Raw genomic sequence first — 22,031 nt, forward strand, 5'->3', positions numbered from 1 at the left:
CTTATCACAATGAATTGTTGCGAGGAAATAGCAGTTCATAATGCTAAAAATTATCGCGGTACTGGGTTCGATTCCCAGTCTGGACCTTTAGATTTTATTTAATAGTAAAAAAAAAAATTATTGTAAAGCTTGTTTGCTATCCGCCTCCGCCTATGATACCTGAACGGTAGTTAATGTAATGCCCTCCTGAAAAAAATTAACTTTAAAAAACTTTTTAAAAATTCATTTGTTTTTATTTTTTTCTGAAAATAGAAAATTTATATAGTTTTTAAGAGTAAGTGCAGTCATTAAAGAATTTAGTAAATAGTTCGAGCTAATTAGAAGTTTTTTTTTTAAATGAAAATAACTGTAATGAAAAAAACTCACTCCATGAGATTTTAAATCAAATGTATCAAGTACAAACACAGATTACCTTTAAATAGATTTGTTTTAAATAAAGGTTGAGAGATGTCGCCTTGGACACCGCCGTCACTCCTCACAGTCATAATGTGCCAACTGCTAAAGGAATTGAATTGTGTGAATGTCCTTCTGGTTACAATGCCACCTCTTGCCAGAATCCTACATTAGGTTTCTTCAGGCATAGATCACCTACTGTCAGCTCTACAATAATCATTCAATTAATTGGAGAAGCGGTGCCTTGCGAATGTAATGATCGATCAACTATCTGTGATATTGAAACAGGACATTGTACTGTAAGTAAATAATTGCGTAAGGATTGCTTGAATTTTAGTAAGTTTAAGCTTAAAAAGATGCGGTCCCTCCGCGTAATGGCGACGACCCTTACGCTGATGTGTACTGTGATGTTTAATTATTGCCCTTGGTTTTGGATTTTATTTGAAGTGTACTATAATGTTTTCAGCAAAGTATGTTTAGCTATCCACCTCTGTCAACGGCATCGGATCCCGCCTGAAAATTAGCTTGAGGAAATTTAGCGAATTAAAAAATGTGAAAATAAAAAATTGACTAGCACTTCGCTTGTTTCTCTTGCCACTTATTTTGAATTATCTATTTATGAATAGGAAGATTAAAATTTTGATACTTTATGATTGTTTATGAGAGAAAATTCATTCAATCTACAGTCACTACTCTGGATTGTCGACCATTTGGGTACAATCTAGCACCAGCTTAATACTTTCCCTATAAATCTATTTCAGCAAGGACCTTCAATTCTTCCTGTCCCTGGAGCCTAAATTTCTTACTGTGGAAGGTAGATTTTAATGTCAAGCATCCTCAATGGAGGCTGTCGAACATTCAATCCACAGAGATGAACAGTTGATGATCTAACATTTAAACAGTACGATGATCTTTTCATCTGATTGACCTACGGACTGGCCAACTACACACTCCAAACTCCTAAATGCTGGACGTTTTAATCTCTTTAATGAGACATTTCTTTCCTGAGACATCTATACTCTTTCGATTTATCTTCTTCCATAGCTCTGGGTAAGGATACCCTCAGTGAAGTACCCAAACTCTTCCCTTTGCCTTCTACATTAATCACAGGATCTTTCCATAGACTGGACTCTCTTATCTAACAAGTTGAATCTGTTAACCTCTTTAAAAACACCTAACGAAATAGACAATACAGTACAAACTTCAAACTTCTATCTCGGAATCCTTCACTACAGAATAAATTCCGACATCCCAGTGAACCTACTATTTTAAGGATTACCATGATTTCTCGTTTTTGTTTTATACCCCTAAAGATTTATCTTTAGATTATTTATTAAAGATTTAGTTTACTAAATGCAGTTTGAAACGATGACGTAAACATTTTTTATTTATTAACTGACCAAAACTCAAGATTCCTCAGAAATAACATTTTATCAATTTTGGTGTAGCTCAGTTTGCTGGACAACTTACTTTCTCGTAATTTGGAAATTTTCTTTTATAAAGATGATACCAAAACCAAATTAACCTTCACACTTCTCATCCTCTAATCGACCTATCAGTTTGTTTCCAATTTTGTGAAAAATATAGGAAAAATTGTTACTTAACTTAAACACATCTATCTGTCACTACTTTGGAATGAACATCAAGAAACAACTAACGTGGAACCTACCCACTCTGGATTGAAAAGATCTGAACTTAACGACGGAACAAATTACTACTACGACTATCGATCGAAGTTAACATTAGAACTCCAACGACTAATAAACCACTAAGCTCGAAGGCTTTTTCAAGACCTTCGGGCCTTTATTGTGCGGTAAAACCAAACCTTCAAATTCACAAAAAATCCAGTCCTTTCAATTAAAAATATTTCGTCAGTTTACGGATTTTTTGAATTTGAAAAAGTTTATTTACAATTTAAAATAGATATACAAAAGGAGATTTCAGGCTGCAGTGCCTATATACTCTCCACCACCTTAATATTTAATATTTACGGATGATCCATTTTGTGTCTTTAACTTATCTTAAAATTTCATTTGTGACTGAAACATTGAAATCTAGATATCAAATATTCTTCTACCCTTTTATTTTATACCCTCTGGTTTGTCCAACACGTCAATTGGCGTGACCATCTGCAACAGTAAAAGAACAAACTTCAGCGAGGGTATTGCCAGTAAACTGCTTCTCTCCTGCAGATGACCAAGCCAAGAAAACTACGTACTTCAGATTCACTGATTATATTTTTGTGTGTATTGTAAATGGCAAAAAACCATTGACAATGTATGTTATTGCGTTTTAGGATTGCATTGATAATACTGGAGGTCCAAAATGTGATCTGTGTGCTGAAGGTTATTATGGCAATCCTATGAATAGTGAAGAATGTTTACCATGTCCATGTCCTACAACTGGACGAAACTTTGCCACAACGTGTCAAGTTTTTCCAGATAGAGATCCTATATGTGTTTGTAAAAAAGGTTATAGAGGACATCGTTGTGAAAAGTAAGTAAAATAAAATAATGAATAGAAACTGGATTAGTAATTTCGAAGAAAAAACATATGTAAATAGGAGTAATATATTAAGCCTGATTATCCCTGTACGCGCTTCTCCGTAAATGCACAAACGAAATTATGGAAAGTCTGCCAGATGAATTATCAGCTTACTCTGTATAAATGAAAAGAATTTAAGTTTCTCTACAAGCCTCAAGGTCAGAGTCTAATCAAACAAAGTTAAGGGATATGGGTGTATAAAACTTCCTTCTTCCTTTAGTAATCCATCTTTTGTTAGTTTTAATTTATTCCGCAATTATCTCGTCAAATTTTCTGAATGCCTCTTCTCTACCTTGTTTTAAGAGCTTTGGTAGGTGTGCTTCTAGGGAATTCTTGTACGTCCATAGACTGGATCAGCAGCTCTGAATGCTTAAATAGTTATGAGGGAATTCGGGAAACAATGCACCGGTACCTAGTCATTGTGTCTATTCCACCAATAAGCTTAGTGTGTTCGGGAGAGGTATATACTCAAAGAATTTCTCGTGATATTAAGCGCTCAGATGCACCTCACGATGGTGCAGCTTTTTTTTAGAAAATCTTGGGGTGGGGAAAAGAGCCTTATTAAAATAATAATGGTTAAATCTTCTTCAGCTAGGTTTCCATAAGGTATTATTGGAACAGTTAGAATTAAGCAAGAAAGTTTGACCTACGAACATAAGGTCTCTTTCAAATTTGTTCCAATAAGGGCAAAAGAATGGCGACGCTAGGTTTAAACATGAGTTTGCCAAGATTTTATTGGTAGAATGTTAAAATTGCTGCAATAAAGTAAAAGTAAATTAATCGCCTACTTTTTCAGGCGTTCCTTAAAGTCCAATTACCAATTAGTTTTATAGACGGAGGGTTGGAAGGTCTTACTTAAATATTAACATTTTAACATAAACTAATTAGTCTGAACGCATCATCATTGCACCAAACCCGCCTCTAAAGTTCTTTCATGTATGTACATACTTGAGAACTGGAGATCTCCGCGTGGGAATCCAGTACTTTAACTACTGAGCTAACCCCTTCCTTCAGCTGTAGCTAATGTCTGTTAATTTAATTTTCTGGAAAAAATACCAGAAGGTTCCTTCTTATTTCGATGGTATTAATTTTCTTTGATTGTGCTCAAAAGCGGTTACTCTGTCTCTTCTTGAATGTTTTCCTTTCAAGTTTCTTGTCTAAAAGAACGAGACATTATTATTTTTTTCAACGGTCTCACTTTAATGCTTCGAAAAGTAGGTTCTGACAATCCATTCGTTTAGGCAGAAAATTTCTGACATCAAGAATCTTCTCTGTTCATTAATTATAGGATACTTCAGATAAAGTTCAGAAGAAAAAATAGATTGATTCCAATTTCGCTTTTATACCACTGTTCTTATAATAACCCATTTCTCGTTTAAGTTCATTTAGTTATTTATCTTACTTTGACCTACTTTAGATGTGATTATGGTTGGTATGGCTATCCTGAATCTGGCGGTATATGTAAACCTTGCAAGTGCAATGCCTTTGGTAGTGAAATTGAAGAATGTGACGAACAGACCGGTCAGTGTAACTGTAAACCAGGTGTCACAGGATGGGATTGTTCCAGATGTATTGACAGAATGTTTGTATTATCTGAAAAAGGATGCACTGGTAAATTATTTCCAATTAATTATTTCAATTAATTTTTCACCAGATTTTGTGCAAAAACGTAATTATTTATAAATTGAATTGTGTCAGAATGTACGGATTCGTGCACGAGATATTTACTTGAAAAAATTGGAAATATTTCCTCCCATTTACATGACCAAACTAACACTATTTTGGGAGGTGTAATTGCCCCACCAAGGGAACCTCTGATGAAAATGAAGCAAAGGTTATCTCAACTTGAACATTTGTGGATGAGAAATAGAAATAATTTTTATAAATTTGAAGAGATGAGTAACAATGTGGAAAAAGATTTAATTGTTAAACAAAAACAGTTGCACAATAAAGTAAGCATTTAGGTAATTATTAAATAAATTTGGCAAATATATTAAATGAAACAAAGTTATTTTATTTATCAAATATTTTAATTTTATTTAAAGCTCAAGAAATTGATAAAGTTATATAAACCTAATGATACATTAGATTCAGCATTGCAATTGAAACGTTCTTCGGATAATTTGCATAATGAAGTTGAATCTACAAAAGGAGAAATTGAAGGTTGGTAATTTTGTCTGTTTATGGTTTATACAGTTAGTTATTTATCTTACATTTATCTAAAAACTTTATACAATTGTAAATTAGTTAATTATCTTAAATAAATTTCATTTTTACAGCTGCTATAAATCGTTTGAAGTCCTATGCAGCTGGTGAAGACAATGAGAAGATTAGTATTTCTGCGATGCTTCTTGAAGCAAAGCTAATATTAGGAAAGATTCGAGATACAGATTTAGAAACTAAAATCGTAGAGAGTGAAAATATTTTGAGGTAAGCTTTATTAAACTGGTATGGTCATTAATCAATATTTTTTATCCATGAAGAAAAATATTAATAATTCGAATGCATTAAGAAATAATTTAAAATGAAGTTTTATAAAAATAATTTAAAAATTATAATATTGTTGGGAATTATGGTTACTAGTTTTGACTTGAAATTTAATAGAAGGGTGTCAATTGTATGTCAGTTACTTTTGTATTCTCTTTAGATTACAGCAATCTATCTAATAACACCATATTTTTGAGCCAGAATAAACAACTTGAAAATTAAAAAAAAAAAATGGTTCAAATAAAAATTTAATTTTTCATTCGTAGTATCTTGTGAGCAAATTTAGTAAAAATACTGAAGCTTCTATTGCGAACACGCCAAAAAACGGATATCAGTAGAGAAACACTTCGAAATTTCTTCTGACTTTGAATACTTTCATTCCTTAAATAACCATTAATACTTTTTTTTAAAGAAAAACATTGTTACGGGTGTGTATTGTAAGATTAAGATTGCTTGTGGACTTGTAAGATTGAAGTAGTCTAAGTACAACTTCGACAATCTCATAAATTACAAAGAAGAATCACCTTCTCGCAAAATATTTACTCAGATCAAATATAAAAGTAGTTTCCAACAGAAAACGTAACTTCTAATAAATTTCAATTATGCTTAGCATTTATGTTTAACTAATTTCCTATTATTTATTGGTCTCGTTAGGTGTTGTAATAATTCAATAAATGAATTAAAATACATTGGAGATCGCCATGAAATAGTGTTATTGTCCAAGAGATTATCAGTATTACTTGAAAAAAATGATTTTTTTAATGAATCCATTAAGGACACTTTTGGAAGAGTTGATGAGGTACGATTTGGGCTTACATATATATTATTGCTATTTATTTTAAATTGATTTTTATTTTAAATTATTTGTTCTGGAGTGAGCCTTTTTTTCCTAAAAAAAATTCTTTAAGAAATATTAATCAAAAACTATTGTACTTGCTTGCTTTTTTGATAAATAATAGTTTTGAAAATAGTCGAAATCTTCAATTTATTTAAGTTATGTTATTCATGTTAATATTAAATTTTTGTGGCTTAATTAATTAAATTAAATCTCTTAGGCTTTACTTAAGGATTACTAGGTTTTCTACAAAATTATCGCTTTAATTAATTTCAGGTCGACAGATTAAATGAAGAAAACAGAAATAAGATTCAATTATTGAGAATGAAAATAAAAGACATTGAAAAGTTGGAACTTGATGCGAAACAATGTTTAAATACAACACATTACGCAAAAGAAATAGCTAAAGTTTATATCGGCGAAAGTGAGGATAATTTAGAGGTAATAAAATTATCTTGTATAAAAAACAACATTTGGCAAATTCATGATACATTTACAATGACATGCCTAACGAACTCTGTTTATTCTTCTTCGTCTAAATACTATAAATTATGATTATTATTATTAATAAAGAGACACAATTACTTTTAGGGCTTAATTTCAATGAAGAAAGTACTTTATACGGGAATAAGAGATATCGAAGCACGTTCGAACGTAATTCGTCATTTAAATGAAAGATACAAACAAGAATACGTTATTCCTGCTCAACAGCATGCCGATGATCTTATGAATACTACAGAAAGATACATTAAGTACGTGTTATTATAAGTATTACTCTTTTTTATATGACAAACATAAATATAGATTAATCATTTTTAATTTTAACCACTGATTAGGGAAAATAAAATTTAGATAGACTTGTTATTTTTTGATATGAATAGGCATTCTGAAAAAAATTTTTTATGGGTCATCTTCTTTACTTTCCCTTATTTTTAATTGAATTTTTGTTATATTCCCAAGATATATATTACTTATCTAAAATTTTATATTGTATTGATTTCGCTCTTAAATCTGAGCGATTTATTTTTTATCATCTCACAGTCACTGAAGTTCATAATCAAAAAAAGAGCAAATGAAGATTACAATCCTCAAATGTAATATGCTATATAATGAATGAATGATATTTATAACTTAACTTAATCGATGTCTTTTTAACTCATACTAGTGTTTAAGAACTAAATATAGCGGTCTCATCTTAGTATAAATCGGAATTATCGTGTTCATGCCATTATTATGATTACTTCTTTATAATGTAAAGGGGAAGCGAGAATCTTGAGTGTAAGTTCCATACAAATTAAAGGCAAGACACAGCTTTGAGGATTAACTGTTTTTCTAGATTGTGAATCCGCCTTTTAATACAAATATGTTCCTCATAGATCAATAATATATAATTAATTCATTAAAAATATATATATAACATATATATTTTCTTTGATTACTCAATATTATTTTCTATAGTTTGTTTAAAACAGATGCAGGAATTGCTATGAAAGCAAGTAAAGCTTATCAAGAAATTAATGATGCATTGAAAAGTGCACAAGAAGCTGTTAATAATGCAACTATTGCAGCAGATATAGCTTTTGAACAGGTTGGTAATCTTTGAATCTATCTCCTTACTGTCCATTTTTGGTTTAAGAGCTTATAAAATATTTTATATTTCAAGTATTCATATACATATGTGTATTCTTCACAACTTTATTCGGATAATTTATTATATAACTTTTTTTTAACTTAATTAGGCGTATCCTGGAGAAGGATCAGATTCATTATTGGATAAAGCAAGTGCGTCGAAAGAGAGATCATTTGAACTTCAGAGAAGAGCTAATGATCAATTGGAAAGAGTTGGGCATCTTTTACCAGAACTCAATTCACTCGCTGATTCAATTGAGAAATCTCAAAATGACGTTGTAAAACTGAGAGAAGAAGTTGATACTACTAATAATCAGTTAAAAGACCTAAAACTACAATCAGGAAAAGGTATTCATTTCATGATTGTTACTATTTTAACCTTTAATTTTCTCCTTTTTTTTTTCTAATCGTCAACAGCGGTTATTTTTTCCTACGGTGTGTAGATCTTGAATAATTGTTTTTAAATGATTCCTTCTTTAAAAGGCTATGCTCCACATATCTTCTGCTTGTAAGAGACAGTGATGAGAGCACTTATCTAATCTGAAACTTTCGGATAATAAATATAAAAAATATTTTTCCAACAGACTTCAAAATAAGAAAGTGTAAACTCTATTTGGTTGATGACATAGATTGTTTTAAAGAAATAAGTCAAAATGTAATAAATTGTTTCAGCAAAACAATCCTCAATAGAAACAGTAATGACATGCGATAAATTGATAGAAATGTCGGAAGAAGTTCAAGATGATATAGTAAGTCTATCACACAATATTACAAAAAAATTGCAACCCTGGATTACTCAATTAGAAGTTGACAGTGAGCTAAGTCTTAGCACAGCACGTGAATTGAGTGAGTACAGTTTAGTGCTCTTTTTTTCTTTTTGTAAAATATTTAGAATCAAATTATTTCAGTACGATGTTATTTATTATAGTTGATGAATCACAAGCAAATTCGAAGAAAGCTCAAGATATTGTAGATAGAATGACATTTTCATTGAATAAACAAGCCAAAAAATTCTCTGAGTGGAATGATACGATAGCAAATAAATTGGAACTTCTCAGAAATAAGATTACACAAGCACATCACATTGCCAATGGTGTATGTAATAACTTTTTTTACAATATTTCTTTTAGTAAGTAAATCATTTCACACTAATTGTTTTTATTTTAATAGATTCGTATTTCTATGACAAGCATTGGCGAAAATGGAGGGAGCTGTGTTAGAACTTATCAGCCACCTCATTTAGAACCAAGCACAATGACATCTATTATTCTTACATATGCCATAAGTTCTCAGCTTAGAGATGCTCTTTTGTTCTATCTTCCAAGCTCGGCAACAGTATGTATCTGTGTTTATTAAAATTAAAGGCATACTTTTATTATTTATTACTAAAAATAATTAATTTCAGGAGGATTTTGTAGCAATAGAGATGGTTAATCGAAAGATGAGGTTTGTATGGAATGTAGGCGCTGGTATTGGTGAAGTAACGCATCCTTTACACATTCAAACTGCAGGAGATTTAAGTAAAGATCAACATTGGTACCGTGTGGAAGCAGAAAGGTCTTTCAACATTTTTACATTTATTAAGTGCTCAAGATTTCTTATAATATCTGTGATCTTCACAGTTTATATTTATTTCAGAGTTAGCAATATTGGGCAGCTATGGGTTAGGCCAGTGGTTGTACCAGAAGGATCTTCTATGGCTAATACCCCACCAGCTGTGAATTCTTCTACTCCTGGAGCTGGTAGGTTAGATGTAGGTAAAGGTGATCGAGTGTGGGTTGGAGGAGCAGATCGTAGACATCCACATCTTAAGTCCACTCAATCAGGATTAGTGGGATGTTTACACCAGTTATATCTTAATGGAAGACCAATCGGTTTGTGGGACTTTAGTACACAGAATCCCAATTCTTGTACAGCCTGCGTTGAAGGGTTAGTATGCGAATGTGCCTTTTTATTACTAATGTTTCTGAATTCAAGTATTTATTTAGTCCTTTCCTCATCTATCTTTCGGTGTAGAGGCGTTTCTTCTAATCTAATAATTTCAGAAATGTGGGGGTCTAGCTCACAGTCCCCTAGTGTAATGGAGGGGTTGCCTCCTTTGGGCCCTACACTTCCCCTGAGTAGCTTCACAGTTTTATAGGCGGTTAAACTCCTACTTCCTGAGACGATCTGATAGTCTGACCCACTCAGGTTGGTACACTGATAACCATTTAAATTACGCAGGAGCACCAAGAGTAGGCGATCAACTTCACCCCCCATCTGAATTCAAGTAAAGAATTCAATTTAGTAAGATCGCTAATTCTAATTTAGTGCGGACAGTGAGCCAATAAGCTTTTATTCAATTCAAAAAGGCTTCTATGTACAGAAAACCTTAGAGCAATGAGAAGGAAGCTGAACTCAAAGTTAAGATCTCCACCTGGGAGTCCAGTGCTAATCTCCAATTAATTTATTGCTAATTTCTTATCTTATTTTTAAGGCGCCACGGTAGCCGAGCGGGTTAAGAGGCGAGACCTGCAAAGCTAATATGCATTGTGGTACTGGGTTCGATTCCCGGTCTTGGCCTTGGATTTTATTTAATGGTTAAATGAGAAATAGTAAAGTACGTTTGCTAGTCGCCTCCGTCCACGACACCTAGTAAATGGTAGTTGGACGTTAAGCCCCGCCTGAAAAAATAGGCGATTACTTTACTTTACTTTATCTTATTTTTACTTATATTTAAGCTTAGGAAATTGCAAGGTAACGAATCTTTGTCTTGAAGTTTATTTGAGAAATTTTGAGTTTTGGTCGGTTTAAAAGTAAAAAAATCTTCATCTATAGTTCCAGAAAAACGCATCGACTTTCGCTCAACTTCCTTTTTTGACCCTTGACTACGATCTAATTATTGATCACCTCGTCAGAATTTAGCCAGGAAATTCACTTTTCATCATTTGTCATTTTGTAGAAGCACAACCATAAAGCATTAACCCTACTAGTTATTTATTTATTTGTTGTTTTCGTTTCAACAAATGTAAAAGCTACTATCATAATATTATTTCCTATTTTTTGGTAATATAAAGGCGAAATTGGATGAACTAAACAAAAAAGAGTTCATTATTAAAACAGTTTTAAGCCATCTTAAATTTGATTAAGATGTAAGAAATGCCAATAGAGCAATACAAATTTAATAAATTTTTTGTTCTCTTTAGTGCTGAAGAAGTTAAAGACGAAAGTTTTTATGGATTTTCTGGAGATGGTTATGCTGTGCTTTCAAGAGATAGTTCTGGAACATACAACAAGTATATCTTCAGCGTTTCACTCTCGTTTAGAACCTTTGATTCAAACGCAGTCTTGTTACTAGTCGTTGGAAATGATAAAGTAAGCATACAATAAATACATATTTTGTAAATTTTACAAGATATTTTGAAAGTTATGAGAATTTAAATGTTATCATATTATTATTTTTGGTGACTGAATCATAGTTTCAATAGGATGAAAAAATAAATGCCAGTTTCAGTCATGATAAACTTTATTATGCCGAGCTTTCGACCTAGGCACTAGGTCATCTTCAGGGCTAATTTACAATGTACTATTTTACATCATTAGTGGGTTGGTGTGTCTTCTGTCTTGTCTGCTCATGGACTCATGACTGAAACGGGCCCTTATTTTTTCATCCTATTAAAAATTTATCATTTTAAAATAAATATAAAATTTGGATCTGCTGCATGTCATGTATCCTAATTAGGGAATTTTGATTTTGATTTTTAAAATTAAGTAATCAAGTTTTTGCAATCTTTACACTTTTCTAAAAATACATTTATTTTCATTGTTTTAGAGAAAATACATTTCTCTTGTACTCAAAGATGGCCGTTTAGTTTTCCGGATAGGCTACGGAGGGGATGCAACCCTTGAAATTTCAACTTTAGAAAAGTATAATAATGGTAGCTGGAATCGTGTAGAAGCTAGCAGATATTTCGACAGAAAGAAGAAGTTAGAAAAAGGTAGAGTTCCGTTTGTTGATTGCTCCAATTACCTTCCGAAAAATCTGAATTGTTTAAAGAATTTGGCTTAATGAAGATAAATAACTTTTCCGCTTCTTCTTAAGATGCATCTCTACAGTTAATGAGTACAGACCACACAAAATTGAGGACCAAGCTTCTCTTATAATTTGCCCAACAATTTCCGAAGTTACCATCGTTAAGACCGTTAACAGAAGTAGCGTTTAGAACACTATGTACGAAGTTCTTAGAGAGTGAATCCACATTAGACCCAAAAAATAATTATGTTGAAAAAATGTCAATTTTGCCTATATTTTCTGTCCCATGTGGCATCATTCTCATTAAAACTGTCCGGTAGGACAGTTGTATAAGGGTTGATCATCAAAAACTGCACGAAAAAGCGTTAGGTTTAAAAACACCCAACTTTGACAATTTTTTTCTCTTTTTCTATAAAAGATAAAATTCCCAAATTTTCTTTAAAATATAGGGCAAATCCTCCTTTATGACTGTAATTTTTTTGCAACAACCTAGATTTGATAGATATTGAGAAAAAAGATGCTCAAAATGAGCAAAAACGGCATTTTCAAAAAATGTTCTTGTTCTTGTTCTTCTTGTTCTTCTTGTTGTTGTTACCTTTTTTGTAAACAACGTAGCGCCTAAACGCGTGAACCGATTTTCATGAATGAGATGTCATTCGATTCGGAATTTTATGTAGATGTGCCTTTTGGGGGTCGCGACGCTGTACATGGAATGGGAGAGGAGTTAGCCCCTTTTATGTGAGGCCCCCTCCAAAATTATTATCATTAATTACTCTGTAAATCTTAGCCCGATTTTGATAAAATTTGGTAGGATGACAGGGTTAGGGCTCCCCTACGTAACATTAAAGCGACGATCTGCTCTTACACTTGTTAAGGGGAAGTATAGCAATCGTTTCAAATTATCGAAACGTAAACCGATTTTCATGAATAAAGTGTCATTCGAATCGAAATTTTGTACAGATTTGCACTTTAAAAGTCTCGACGCTGTGCCTCAAAAGGAGGGGAGTTTGCCCCACCCAAGTAAGGCCCTTTCTAAAACTATTATTACCAATATTTCTATAACGCTTAGTCCGATTTTGATAAAATTTAGTAAGAAGAAGTGGTTAAAGCTCCTCTACGTGGCTGTGAAGTGCCATCATGCTCTTACACCTACTAAGAGGAAGTATTGCAATCGTTAAAATTTTCAATGAGTGAACCGATTTTCATCAATGAATTGTAGTTCGATTCAAAATCTTTGCCTCTTTGCCTTTTAGGGAGAAGTACTGTAATCGCAGTTTATTTTTCTTACTCCTCTTAAAGGGAAGTACTGAAATCGCAGTTTAATTTTGCTATTTACGTACAAATTACCTTCCTATTTTATTCAAAACGCTTTCTCAAAAAAATTGTTATTGAGGATGGTTTGGGGACCGCAACTATAATCATTCTTTAAAAAGATCTGTCCAGTGGTAGTAACTCCGACTTAACACCTTTTCAGGTTATAATGATAAAATTAAATTTATTATTCCCAATTTTAATAAAATCTGAAAAGCAGATATGTAACTTTGCAAGATAGACAAAAAAGAAAATCTATCCAAAAGGTACAAAAATCTCCTTAACAAAAACTTACAGTTTAAAATGTTAAGTATAAGGGTTGATTAAACGCCAAAAGGTACACAAATCAGCTAGTACCCAACATTTCATTGATATTATTTTAAGTAATTTTACTACATTAATTTTCATTAATATTTTTTTGAATTTATTAGATGTTTCACAGACCCTTATGCTGGCCAGTTCATTCATTTTCTTTTATGATTTAAGTCGCGTCAACATCAAGGTTATTGGCGCCCGGAGCTTTTTTCAGTGCACTGCCGGCCTCCGGACAGTGTTCTCTCGTTACAGACAACTCTGTCCATCACCCGGACAGTGAGCTGTAAGAAGCTCTTAGAAAGAGAAAATCTAAGGGTCAGCAGCTGGATTCGAACCCGGAACCTCCACGTGAGAATCCAATATGCTAACCGCATAGCTAATCCCTTCCCTTTGTTCATTCATAATATTTTATTTTTTTGTTATAATTATGATAAAATGTATATTATATTTTCGTAATTAAATAGGTACTTTATTTTAGCTTTATTCCAAATTATTCTTCTGATTTATGCTCTTTATTCTGAATAGTCACATATATCGTATGTATGTACATGCACGTTAAAGTAAAAAAAGACAAAGGCAGAGTCGGCTACTATTTAAATTTGAATCACGGATTTAAAACAATATTTCAGTCTAGAATTCGTCTTTCCGAAGTATTTGTGAGCACAAATAACGCGTAGGTAATATCAAGTAAATTATTCAACAATAATTATTCATTTCTCAATTGTAATTTAATGTAGTCCCTCTAATTTTACTTATAGTAAAATACTGGAATAATTATGTTAGCTGTCATAAAAATATGCATATCTTATTTATCTTATTACAGTCAATCTAAGTTAAATGGTGTTCTACTTGAACAAATATTTTGTAGATTAAAATGGCCAGCATAAGGGTCTGTGAAACATCTAATAAATTCAAAAAAATATTAATGAAAATTAATGTAGTAAAATTACTTAAAATAATATCAATGAAATGTTGGGTACTAGCTGATTTGTGTACCTTTTGGCGTTTAATCAACCCTTATACTTAACATTTTAAACTGTAAGTTTTTGTTAAGGAGATAATAGCTGAATTCATAAATTAAATTCTAAACAATTTCGCATATGCTTGAAATTCATACTAAACTTAAAAAATGGAGGTAAACTCAAACAAAACAAAATATGTTGGCCTAAAACTTGGTGTTAAAATTTAATTTTTTGTTTAAATACTTATTATTTTTTATGTCATTCCATTTTTTTTTAGAAGATAGAGAAAGATCTGCACTGAAAAATGTTTAGGCTTAAAAAATTGTTTATTAATCAGTTTAATAATCTGCTTGTTGATTAAATCAGAAAATGCCATGCTAGGTGTCTTGAAGGTTGGCAAAGAAGTAAGAGATGGTGCTCCCACACCACCTCCAAATCAAGAAACAATTCCAGATTTATCTATGGCTAAGTATTATATTGGTGGATTACCACCTGGAGTTGGACTAATGCACAGTCTCCCAGGACCTTTTCTTGGTTGTATGTCTGAAATCTTAATAGATCAGGCTGGATATAGCCTATTGAAAGGAACCTACTGGGGAGTCCAAGCTTCATGTTCACTGAAGGTATCTTTATTGATATGAAAATAATGGTAACTTTAAGTAGTGATAATTTGACTTTTAAATACCAATATATTTCAGCCTATCACAGTGGCTGGGTTCCATGGCGAAGGATTTATTGAATTACCTTCGCATAATCTAAAGAAGAAAGATAGTTTTGGGTTTGTATTTCAAACAACACAACGCGATGTTCTTCTGATGCTCTCAACGTTCGAAGGCCTGGTAATTTAAACACTTTTATTAAAATTCCAAATCATACTAATTGCGCCTGTCTCACCATTATTGGGCACACATTTGGTAAAATTGGTAAAAGCATGTTTTTATTCATTTATTTTCACTAGAAATATAGAAGTTCATGGCTATCACAATTAAGAAATTTTGTTTAATCACATCTAGTTTAATATGATTTAACATTAAAATCAGTATTAACTTTTGCTTCATACCGTTTTAACAAACAAGAAAAAGAAACCCACATGATAACTCAAAGTAACCATTTTTATGCCATTAAAATGACAATTATTAAAATGGAAGATTTGACAAACAAAATTCTAGTTTAAAATTTCAAACCATTTTTAATAAGGGCAAATTAAAGCGGTTTAGTTTTCGATAGTTGTTGAATTAAATGTTTTAGGAATTGTTATTTTTGTTAATTTATTTGCTGTTCATAAGCACCTCAATAACGAATACGGAAATTCTATTTTCCTGGCTGACTTAGCTGGAGAAGATGCTAATCATCGCGAGGTCAAAGGCGCGGCGTTATGGCGTTATCTCTATTAACTTAATGGAGGCATGATTTTGAATCAGTCGACTTGAACAGAAAGGAAATGACTAAGAAAATTCCATATTGAAATAACTGCTGTTTTAGTTACAAATGAAATTTTTATATCGTAAAGGATAATTGAAGTAGAGACAAAATGGAACATCTATAATTTGATGGAATTTTTGTTAAAATGAATGGATTTTCTGGATTTGTGACTTTTGTTGATACTCATGGGTTAAGTCCGTAAGTTCACATCGGCTTGAGTATGATGTATATCTAACGTTTCCCATTCATTCGTGACAAGTATTCAATTTTAAACAAATTAAAGATTATGCACCTTTTTTTTTTATTTGGACTGACAGTATTTTGCCAGATTATACAAAATCTAGTTAATTTTTGCATGTAAAATTAATTATTGATTTTTAAGTCCTTTCTTTTCAGAATGGGCCCCTAGAGGATAAGGAGGAGAGCACTAACCGCATAGAACAGGAGGTAACATAATTGCCTGTTCTCTTTTATTTCATTTTAAACACTTGCTAATAAATGAAAATTCAATAAGAAATTGCTTTGTGAGTTGCAATGTGAATCTAACAACTTTAAAATTCTTAGTTCAAGATGTCTTTATGTACCCTGTGGCATCATCATCATAATAATAGCTGAATTCATAAATTAAATTGTTAACAATTTGCATATGCTTGAAATTCATATATACCTTTAAATTTAAATTTAATTGAATATTTATATGTAGGAAAGATTTACCAATTCGTGAAAGTGATTTTCTTTTTTGGAGAAATTTCTATTTAAATTTTATTTATTAATTTTCTTTTATTAATTTCAGTAATAAATTTAACTGTAATAGAAGTTCAGTGGGTGTTGTAACAACATTTGTAATGTTTATATAACCCATTTCGAAAAAAAGAAATATCAAACAAAATATTTTTAGCTAAATTACTTGGTTTTAAACTTCCAAATTCTTTCAGCTTTTATTAATCTAATGCTAGTTACAAAAACAAAACAAAAACAAACAAACTAATCGCTATTTTTTTCTTTTGAGAAGGACTACAAAACCATTCAAACTTTAAAAACGCTCTTTAAATTTAATTTCTTATTTTCAATTTTGATATTTTTGCAGGACAGACTAAGTTATTATTCTGTCAGTTTGCGAAGAGGTCAGCTTGATGTACGACTGAATGCCGGACGAGGCGAGGTTCGGTTGGCTTCTATCAGTTCTGAGTATGCAGATTCTAAATTTCACAGCGTTGTGGTGACGAAAATTGGACGAAGACTCGAACTTCGTGTAGATGATACTTTAGATGCTGCTACTACCCTCCCTGAAGGCGCAACAACGATAAAAGCACCAGGTGAATCTGGAGGGCTCTATTTTGGTGGACTACCGCCGGGATTTAACACCACTGGGCGTACTTTTTCTAATCAGCCGTTGGTTGGGACAATCAAGGATATCATTTTCAATGATAAGTTAGTTATTTTTTATTTATACTTCTAATTATGAATTAAATTACATATTGCGAATTATAGTTCTTCTCGTTGTGCTAATGAAAGCAATGATTATTTCCTTCCAGCTTTTGGCAAGATATAAATACCATGCGTTTGTATAACATCCCATGATAATTATAATTATCATGTAATTATGTCATTTTATTGTATTTATAACTTTTTTGCAACTAAATTAGATCATTTTTGACCAAACCTTTTTTCAAAAAAATTAAATTTTTTTTTTATTTACGTTACTACTTCTTTATTAGGCGCCACGGTAGCCGAGCGGGTTAAGAGGCGAGACCTGCAAAGCTAATATGCATTGTGGTACTGGGTTCGATTCCCGGTCTTGGCCTTGGATTTTATTTAATGGTTAAATGAGAAATAGTAAAGTACGTTTGCTATTCGCCTCCGTCCACGACACCTAGTAAATGGTAGTTGGACGTTAAGCCCCACCTGAAAAAATAGGCGATTACTTACTTACTTACATACTTACTTCTTTCTTAGCGATAGAACCACTTTTCACTCACATTTAACTTTATTTTTAAAATCTCCAATTTTTTGAAACTTTGTGAACATATTGTCTTTGCTCATGATGGTCTTAACATTTATTTGAAACTCTACCACATAAATGTAAGAAGAGGGAGGGTCTTATCTCTATTATAGCGAGTTGATATAATTCTGTTTTTTTTTATAACAAGTCATTTGCTTTTTCAATCTTTTATTAATCCTTTGATTTATTTTGTAGTTCTTGCTTTTCGCACATTAATAAAAAAATATATATTATTACAGAATTTTTGGATTCGACAAACCAATACAATTTGAAGACGTAACCATTGGTAGATTTGGTCCAATAAATGTTATTACTGATCGAAATGGTGGCAACTCGAGAGGAGCTAGTGGTTGTCGTAAAGTTCCTAGTTACACTCTAGAAGCTGGAGCAGTAAAATTCGGCGATTTTAAAAATTCACATGTTCAAGTTAACTTTAGAAAACGTGCAACTTTTCAAAAAAATTTTACTTTGCAATTAGACTTTCGAACATTTTATCCAGAGGGCCTTCTATTCATTATTCCTGTAAGAAAGAAATTTAAGTATTTTTATGGTGTTATTTTTTCTGGATGATTATACGATAATTCTGAAAATTTTGCAGGGTGCTAGAAGGCCATCCCATTATTTAATGGGTGCACTTAAGAATGGAAGGCTTCAGGTTGTCTTTAAAGGCAGAAAAAAAATTGAACTCGCACCCCAGGCTGTATGTAATGACGGAATATGGCATAAGGTAAAATATAAATTTATTTTATTCTAATTCACTTTAAACTTAATGAATGTGGGAACTGTAATACTACTTTGGTTAGATATTACTGGAAAAACATGACAGAAAGATGATTTTAAAAGTTGATGCGCTTGATCCTGAGAAAACAAAAACGCCTAAGAAAGTAAACATTGGAAGCGCTTTGTTTTTAGGCGGGCTTCCAGATAAAGGAGCCAATTTACCTCCAGCTTTGGTAAGATGGTGTTATTGAAAACGATGGTTATTGATTGAGTAACAATCTATTAATAAGCGACATGTTTATAGCTGCAAAGAATACAAGGATTTAAAGGTTGCATAAGGAACCTGAAACTGAATAATCATGAAGAGCATATAGTAGGGGAAAAATCGACTCCTTTTAAAGTAGGTCAATGTTTTCCTCAAGTTGAAAGAGGTTCTTATTTCCCAGGAGATGCTTATGCCATATACAGTGAGTATTTTTTTGCGTTTAAATCGTCTGTATGGTTTTTTTTTCATTGATATGTTATGTGTTTTGTTTTTGTTTTTATTCAGAGAATAAATTTAACGTTGGTTCTTTGATAGAACTCGAGTTAGAGTTCAGGACATCAGAAATGAATGGCGTGTTTCTCAGTGTATCTGAACCCCAAGGTTATCCCGCCTTGTCTTTAGAACTTCAAAATGGAAAGGTATTCACTGATGTATATTCATTTATTTCTAATTCGATCTATGGATCGATTACTCCTTACATTATGATGTAAGGAGCAAACACTTAAAACTTTCTTCTTGCTACATGATTCATGGAATCTTTTTTCAAATTGGATACAAAAATTAAATGTTATTAAATAAATAAATTAATCCTCAGACAGTTTACCTTCAAAGTAGAGAAGTTCACAGGTAACAAACGTATCATTTTGTGGTTGACGAACTGTTTATTAAACTCAGTTGACAATCTGTCACCAAACGTAATTGAAATTTGACATTTTCGTTCCTGCAGAAGCTGTATTCCATCTGTAAGCGTTTACGATTATAAAATATGAGTCCTCCTAAAGTGGACCATCTAGATAGAACAAAGTTAGGGCTTTCTGATGATGGATATCTATCTCAAGCTTTCACTAGTAGTCCACTTTATATTGAAACAGTTTTCAAACCTTTAAGTCTAAAATACAATGGTATTTCCTGAGGATAGTAGGAAGTGGAGATTATTTAGAATCGCTGAGTTGAGGGCTTAACCCAGAATTGCTATTATCTGTTTGTTACCTATATTTTCAATCCAGAAACATTTTGGTTTAACTTATGATGGAGTATATTTCTACAAGCATATTCATAAAATATTTTCTGTGTAAATAATGAAGGTGGTAATGAATGGTGATATGGGAGATAGAAGACCATTCCAAGTAATCCAAGGGTTTGCAACGGATTACTCAGCGTGTGACAACAGATGGCATAGGATCCAAGTCACTTATATAAAAGATGAGTTAACACTTAAAGTGGACAATCTGGAACAAAGTTATTGGCTTTCTGATAATGGACATCTAACCCAAGCTTCCACCAATAGTCCACTTTATATTGGTGGGCTTCCAGGTATGAATTGTGCAATGGTATTCTGAATCCTTTCACTTATATTAATCGACATTAATTTGAACTATTTGTTTGACTTTTCAGAACGTGCTCCCAGTGGAACTCTTGAATCAAGAGAAAATTTCAGAGGTTGTATTCGCAATGTGATAATTAATGGCGAGAGGAGAGACTGGGTAGCAATGGCTGATCTACATAATATTCTGTTAAGTTCTTGTCCACTTGTTAGTTGATAAATTATTTAATCTAATACATCTCTTGTTATGCATTCTAAGTGCATTTTTAAAAAGTACAAAATATCCCCCCTCGATTATTTATTTATTCTCATGTTGAGAATCTTATGTAAGTAAAACTGTGAAAGACTTCTTCTGTAATATTTCTTTTTAATACCGTAGGTAGGTTTTTTATGATATTTAAAATGATATTATGAAATTTGAATGATGATGTATTATTTTTGTATTGTGTTCTGAAATGTGTCATAGGTTACATTTTTGTAAATATAGCAGTAAGTCGATTAGTTTTTAATTTTATGTGAAGTTACTTTTCAAATATTTAATGTAAATATATTTATTAGAACATACAATTTTATTTCATCTTTATGTTTGCTTGCAAATAATTTTGAGGTTTATTAATGTTTGTGATTATAATTAATAATAATGGAGTGAGTAAAAAAAAGTATCGTTATTCCAGTTTGATTGTCATGAAGACCTCTGGAACGGTTTTAATGATTTATTAATTAATATTTTAAATTAGGTATTCATGAGAGTATCTTATCATTTACTTTTGATAAAATGTTCTTTAACCGTGCATCAATAGTAAGTGTTCTGTCTTCATTTGCTTTTAGTTTGTTTCAAATAAAAACGGTGAACTTCTAGATGAGAGCAAAACATGCTACAACTTTAAAAGAAATTGTTGGCACTCAAACATATGGGGCAGGTCTGTTCCTAATACGTTTTGGCTTTTTACTCTATACACAATTGCAAAAGACCTAATGCCTCATTTTGCTTATTAAATACACTTTCTCAAAGCTACTTTATTTTGCACCCAAAGTTTTACTAAATCTTTTCTTGATGTATTTCCTAAATTCCGTTTACAAAGCACAACTAATTAATACCCATTCTCAGAGCCCTGTTTCATCACAAAGAACAAAAGTTCCCTCAATAGAGGAGGCAAATATTCTATGTCCAATTGGACATCACAGTTAAACAATTAACTGAGACAGATTGTCAAATTAAAAAATAACAACTTGTACAGAAGAAATAATCTATTTATTTTCAATTTGAAGGACATACTTGAAGAAAACAAAATTAGTTTAATGCAACACATAATAGAACTATTCTATGCTAAAATGGAAGTCACTTTGGCCCCACCGGATATCGATGATGATTTTTGATAAAAATTTCAAGGTAACCGATCTGTACTTCTTAAATTACATTCTTTTTGGCAAAAACAATGATAGAAAATGAAAGACTGGTAAAAAACTTAAGGATACAAACATTGTTGTTTCGAACAATTACCCCTAAGTGGTTCGAGTCATAAGAAGAAAACTGATACCATACTTAAGAGAAGCTCGAGAAAATAACAATATGGCTCTGTTAAGGTAGGACAAACTGGTTGTTGATGGCAAGGAAAAAACTCTAGAAATTTGCATGAAAGGTCTACATAGAAAAAAACAACAAATCAAAACCTACGAAAAAAATTAGGGTGCGCCACTGGTCGATCAATGGGATAAGTGTTCTACATGCAAATTTAGGGATAAAATGCCGGTAGATACTTTGTAGACGAGAAAAACCATTTGAAAAGTGTGCCAAACAGAAAAGATCTGT

At 31.9% G+C, this 22,031-nt stretch overlaps 1 protein-coding gene across 3 annotated transcripts in view; it reads left to right on the plus strand.

Annotated features, from left to right (window-relative positions):
- wb (wing blister) overlaps nt 1-20,863 on the plus strand; it is a 126,486-nt gene extending 105,623 nt beyond the window's left edge. For 2 of the 3 annotated variants that reach the window (XM_074130413.1, XM_074130415.1), the window contains 29 exons: nt 440-692; nt 2,690-2,889; nt 4,355-4,548; nt 4,636-4,889; nt 4,983-5,100; nt 5,217-5,367; nt 6,079-6,223; nt 6,536-6,700; nt 6,851-7,011; nt 7,718-7,847; nt 7,999-8,236; nt 8,561-8,734; nt 8,817-8,983; nt 9,059-9,223; nt 9,294-9,445; nt 9,527-9,817; nt 11,074-11,242; nt 11,700-11,865; nt 14,870-15,111; nt 15,187-15,327; nt 16,307-16,357; nt 16,998-17,341; nt 18,152-18,434; nt 18,511-18,639; nt 18,716-18,865; nt 18,937-19,099; nt 19,183-19,316; nt 19,983-20,211; nt 20,293-20,863. In XM_074130413.1, the coding sequence (XP_073986514.1) occupies nt 440-692; nt 2,690-2,889; nt 4,355-4,548; nt 4,636-4,889; nt 4,983-5,100; nt 5,217-5,367; nt 6,079-6,223; nt 6,536-6,700; nt 6,851-7,011; nt 7,718-7,847; nt 7,999-8,236; nt 8,561-8,734; nt 8,817-8,983; nt 9,059-9,223; nt 9,294-9,445; nt 9,527-9,817; nt 11,074-11,242; nt 11,700-11,865; nt 14,870-15,111; nt 15,187-15,327; nt 16,307-16,357; nt 16,998-17,341; nt 18,152-18,434; nt 18,511-18,639; nt 18,716-18,865; nt 18,937-19,099; nt 19,183-19,316; nt 19,983-20,211; nt 20,293-20,438 (5,305 nt within the window). In that variant the 3' untranslated portion in view covers nt 20,439-20,863. The remainder of the gene's footprint in view (nt 1-439; nt 693-2,689; nt 2,890-4,354; nt 4,549-4,635; nt 4,890-4,982; nt 5,101-5,216; nt 5,368-6,078; nt 6,224-6,535; nt 6,701-6,850; nt 7,012-7,717; nt 7,848-7,998; nt 8,237-8,560; nt 8,735-8,816; nt 8,984-9,058; nt 9,224-9,293; nt 9,446-9,526; nt 9,818-11,073; nt 11,243-11,699; nt 11,866-14,869; nt 15,112-15,186; nt 15,328-16,306; nt 16,358-16,997; nt 17,342-18,151; nt 18,435-18,510; nt 18,640-18,715; nt 18,866-18,936; nt 19,100-19,182; nt 19,317-19,982; nt 20,212-20,292) is intronic. The other variant, XM_074130414.1, reaches the window with a different exon arrangement.
- Nucleotides 20,864-22,031: the final 1,168 nt, after the last annotated feature.

Source organism: Rhodnius prolixus, unplaced genomic scaffold (assembly GCF_049639745.1).
Source record: "Rhodnius prolixus isolate KJV_2025 unplaced genomic scaffold, Rpr scaffold_4, whole genome shotgun sequence".
NCBI classification, from domain to species: Eukaryota; Metazoa; Arthropoda; class Insecta; order Hemiptera; family Reduviidae; genus Rhodnius; species Rhodnius prolixus.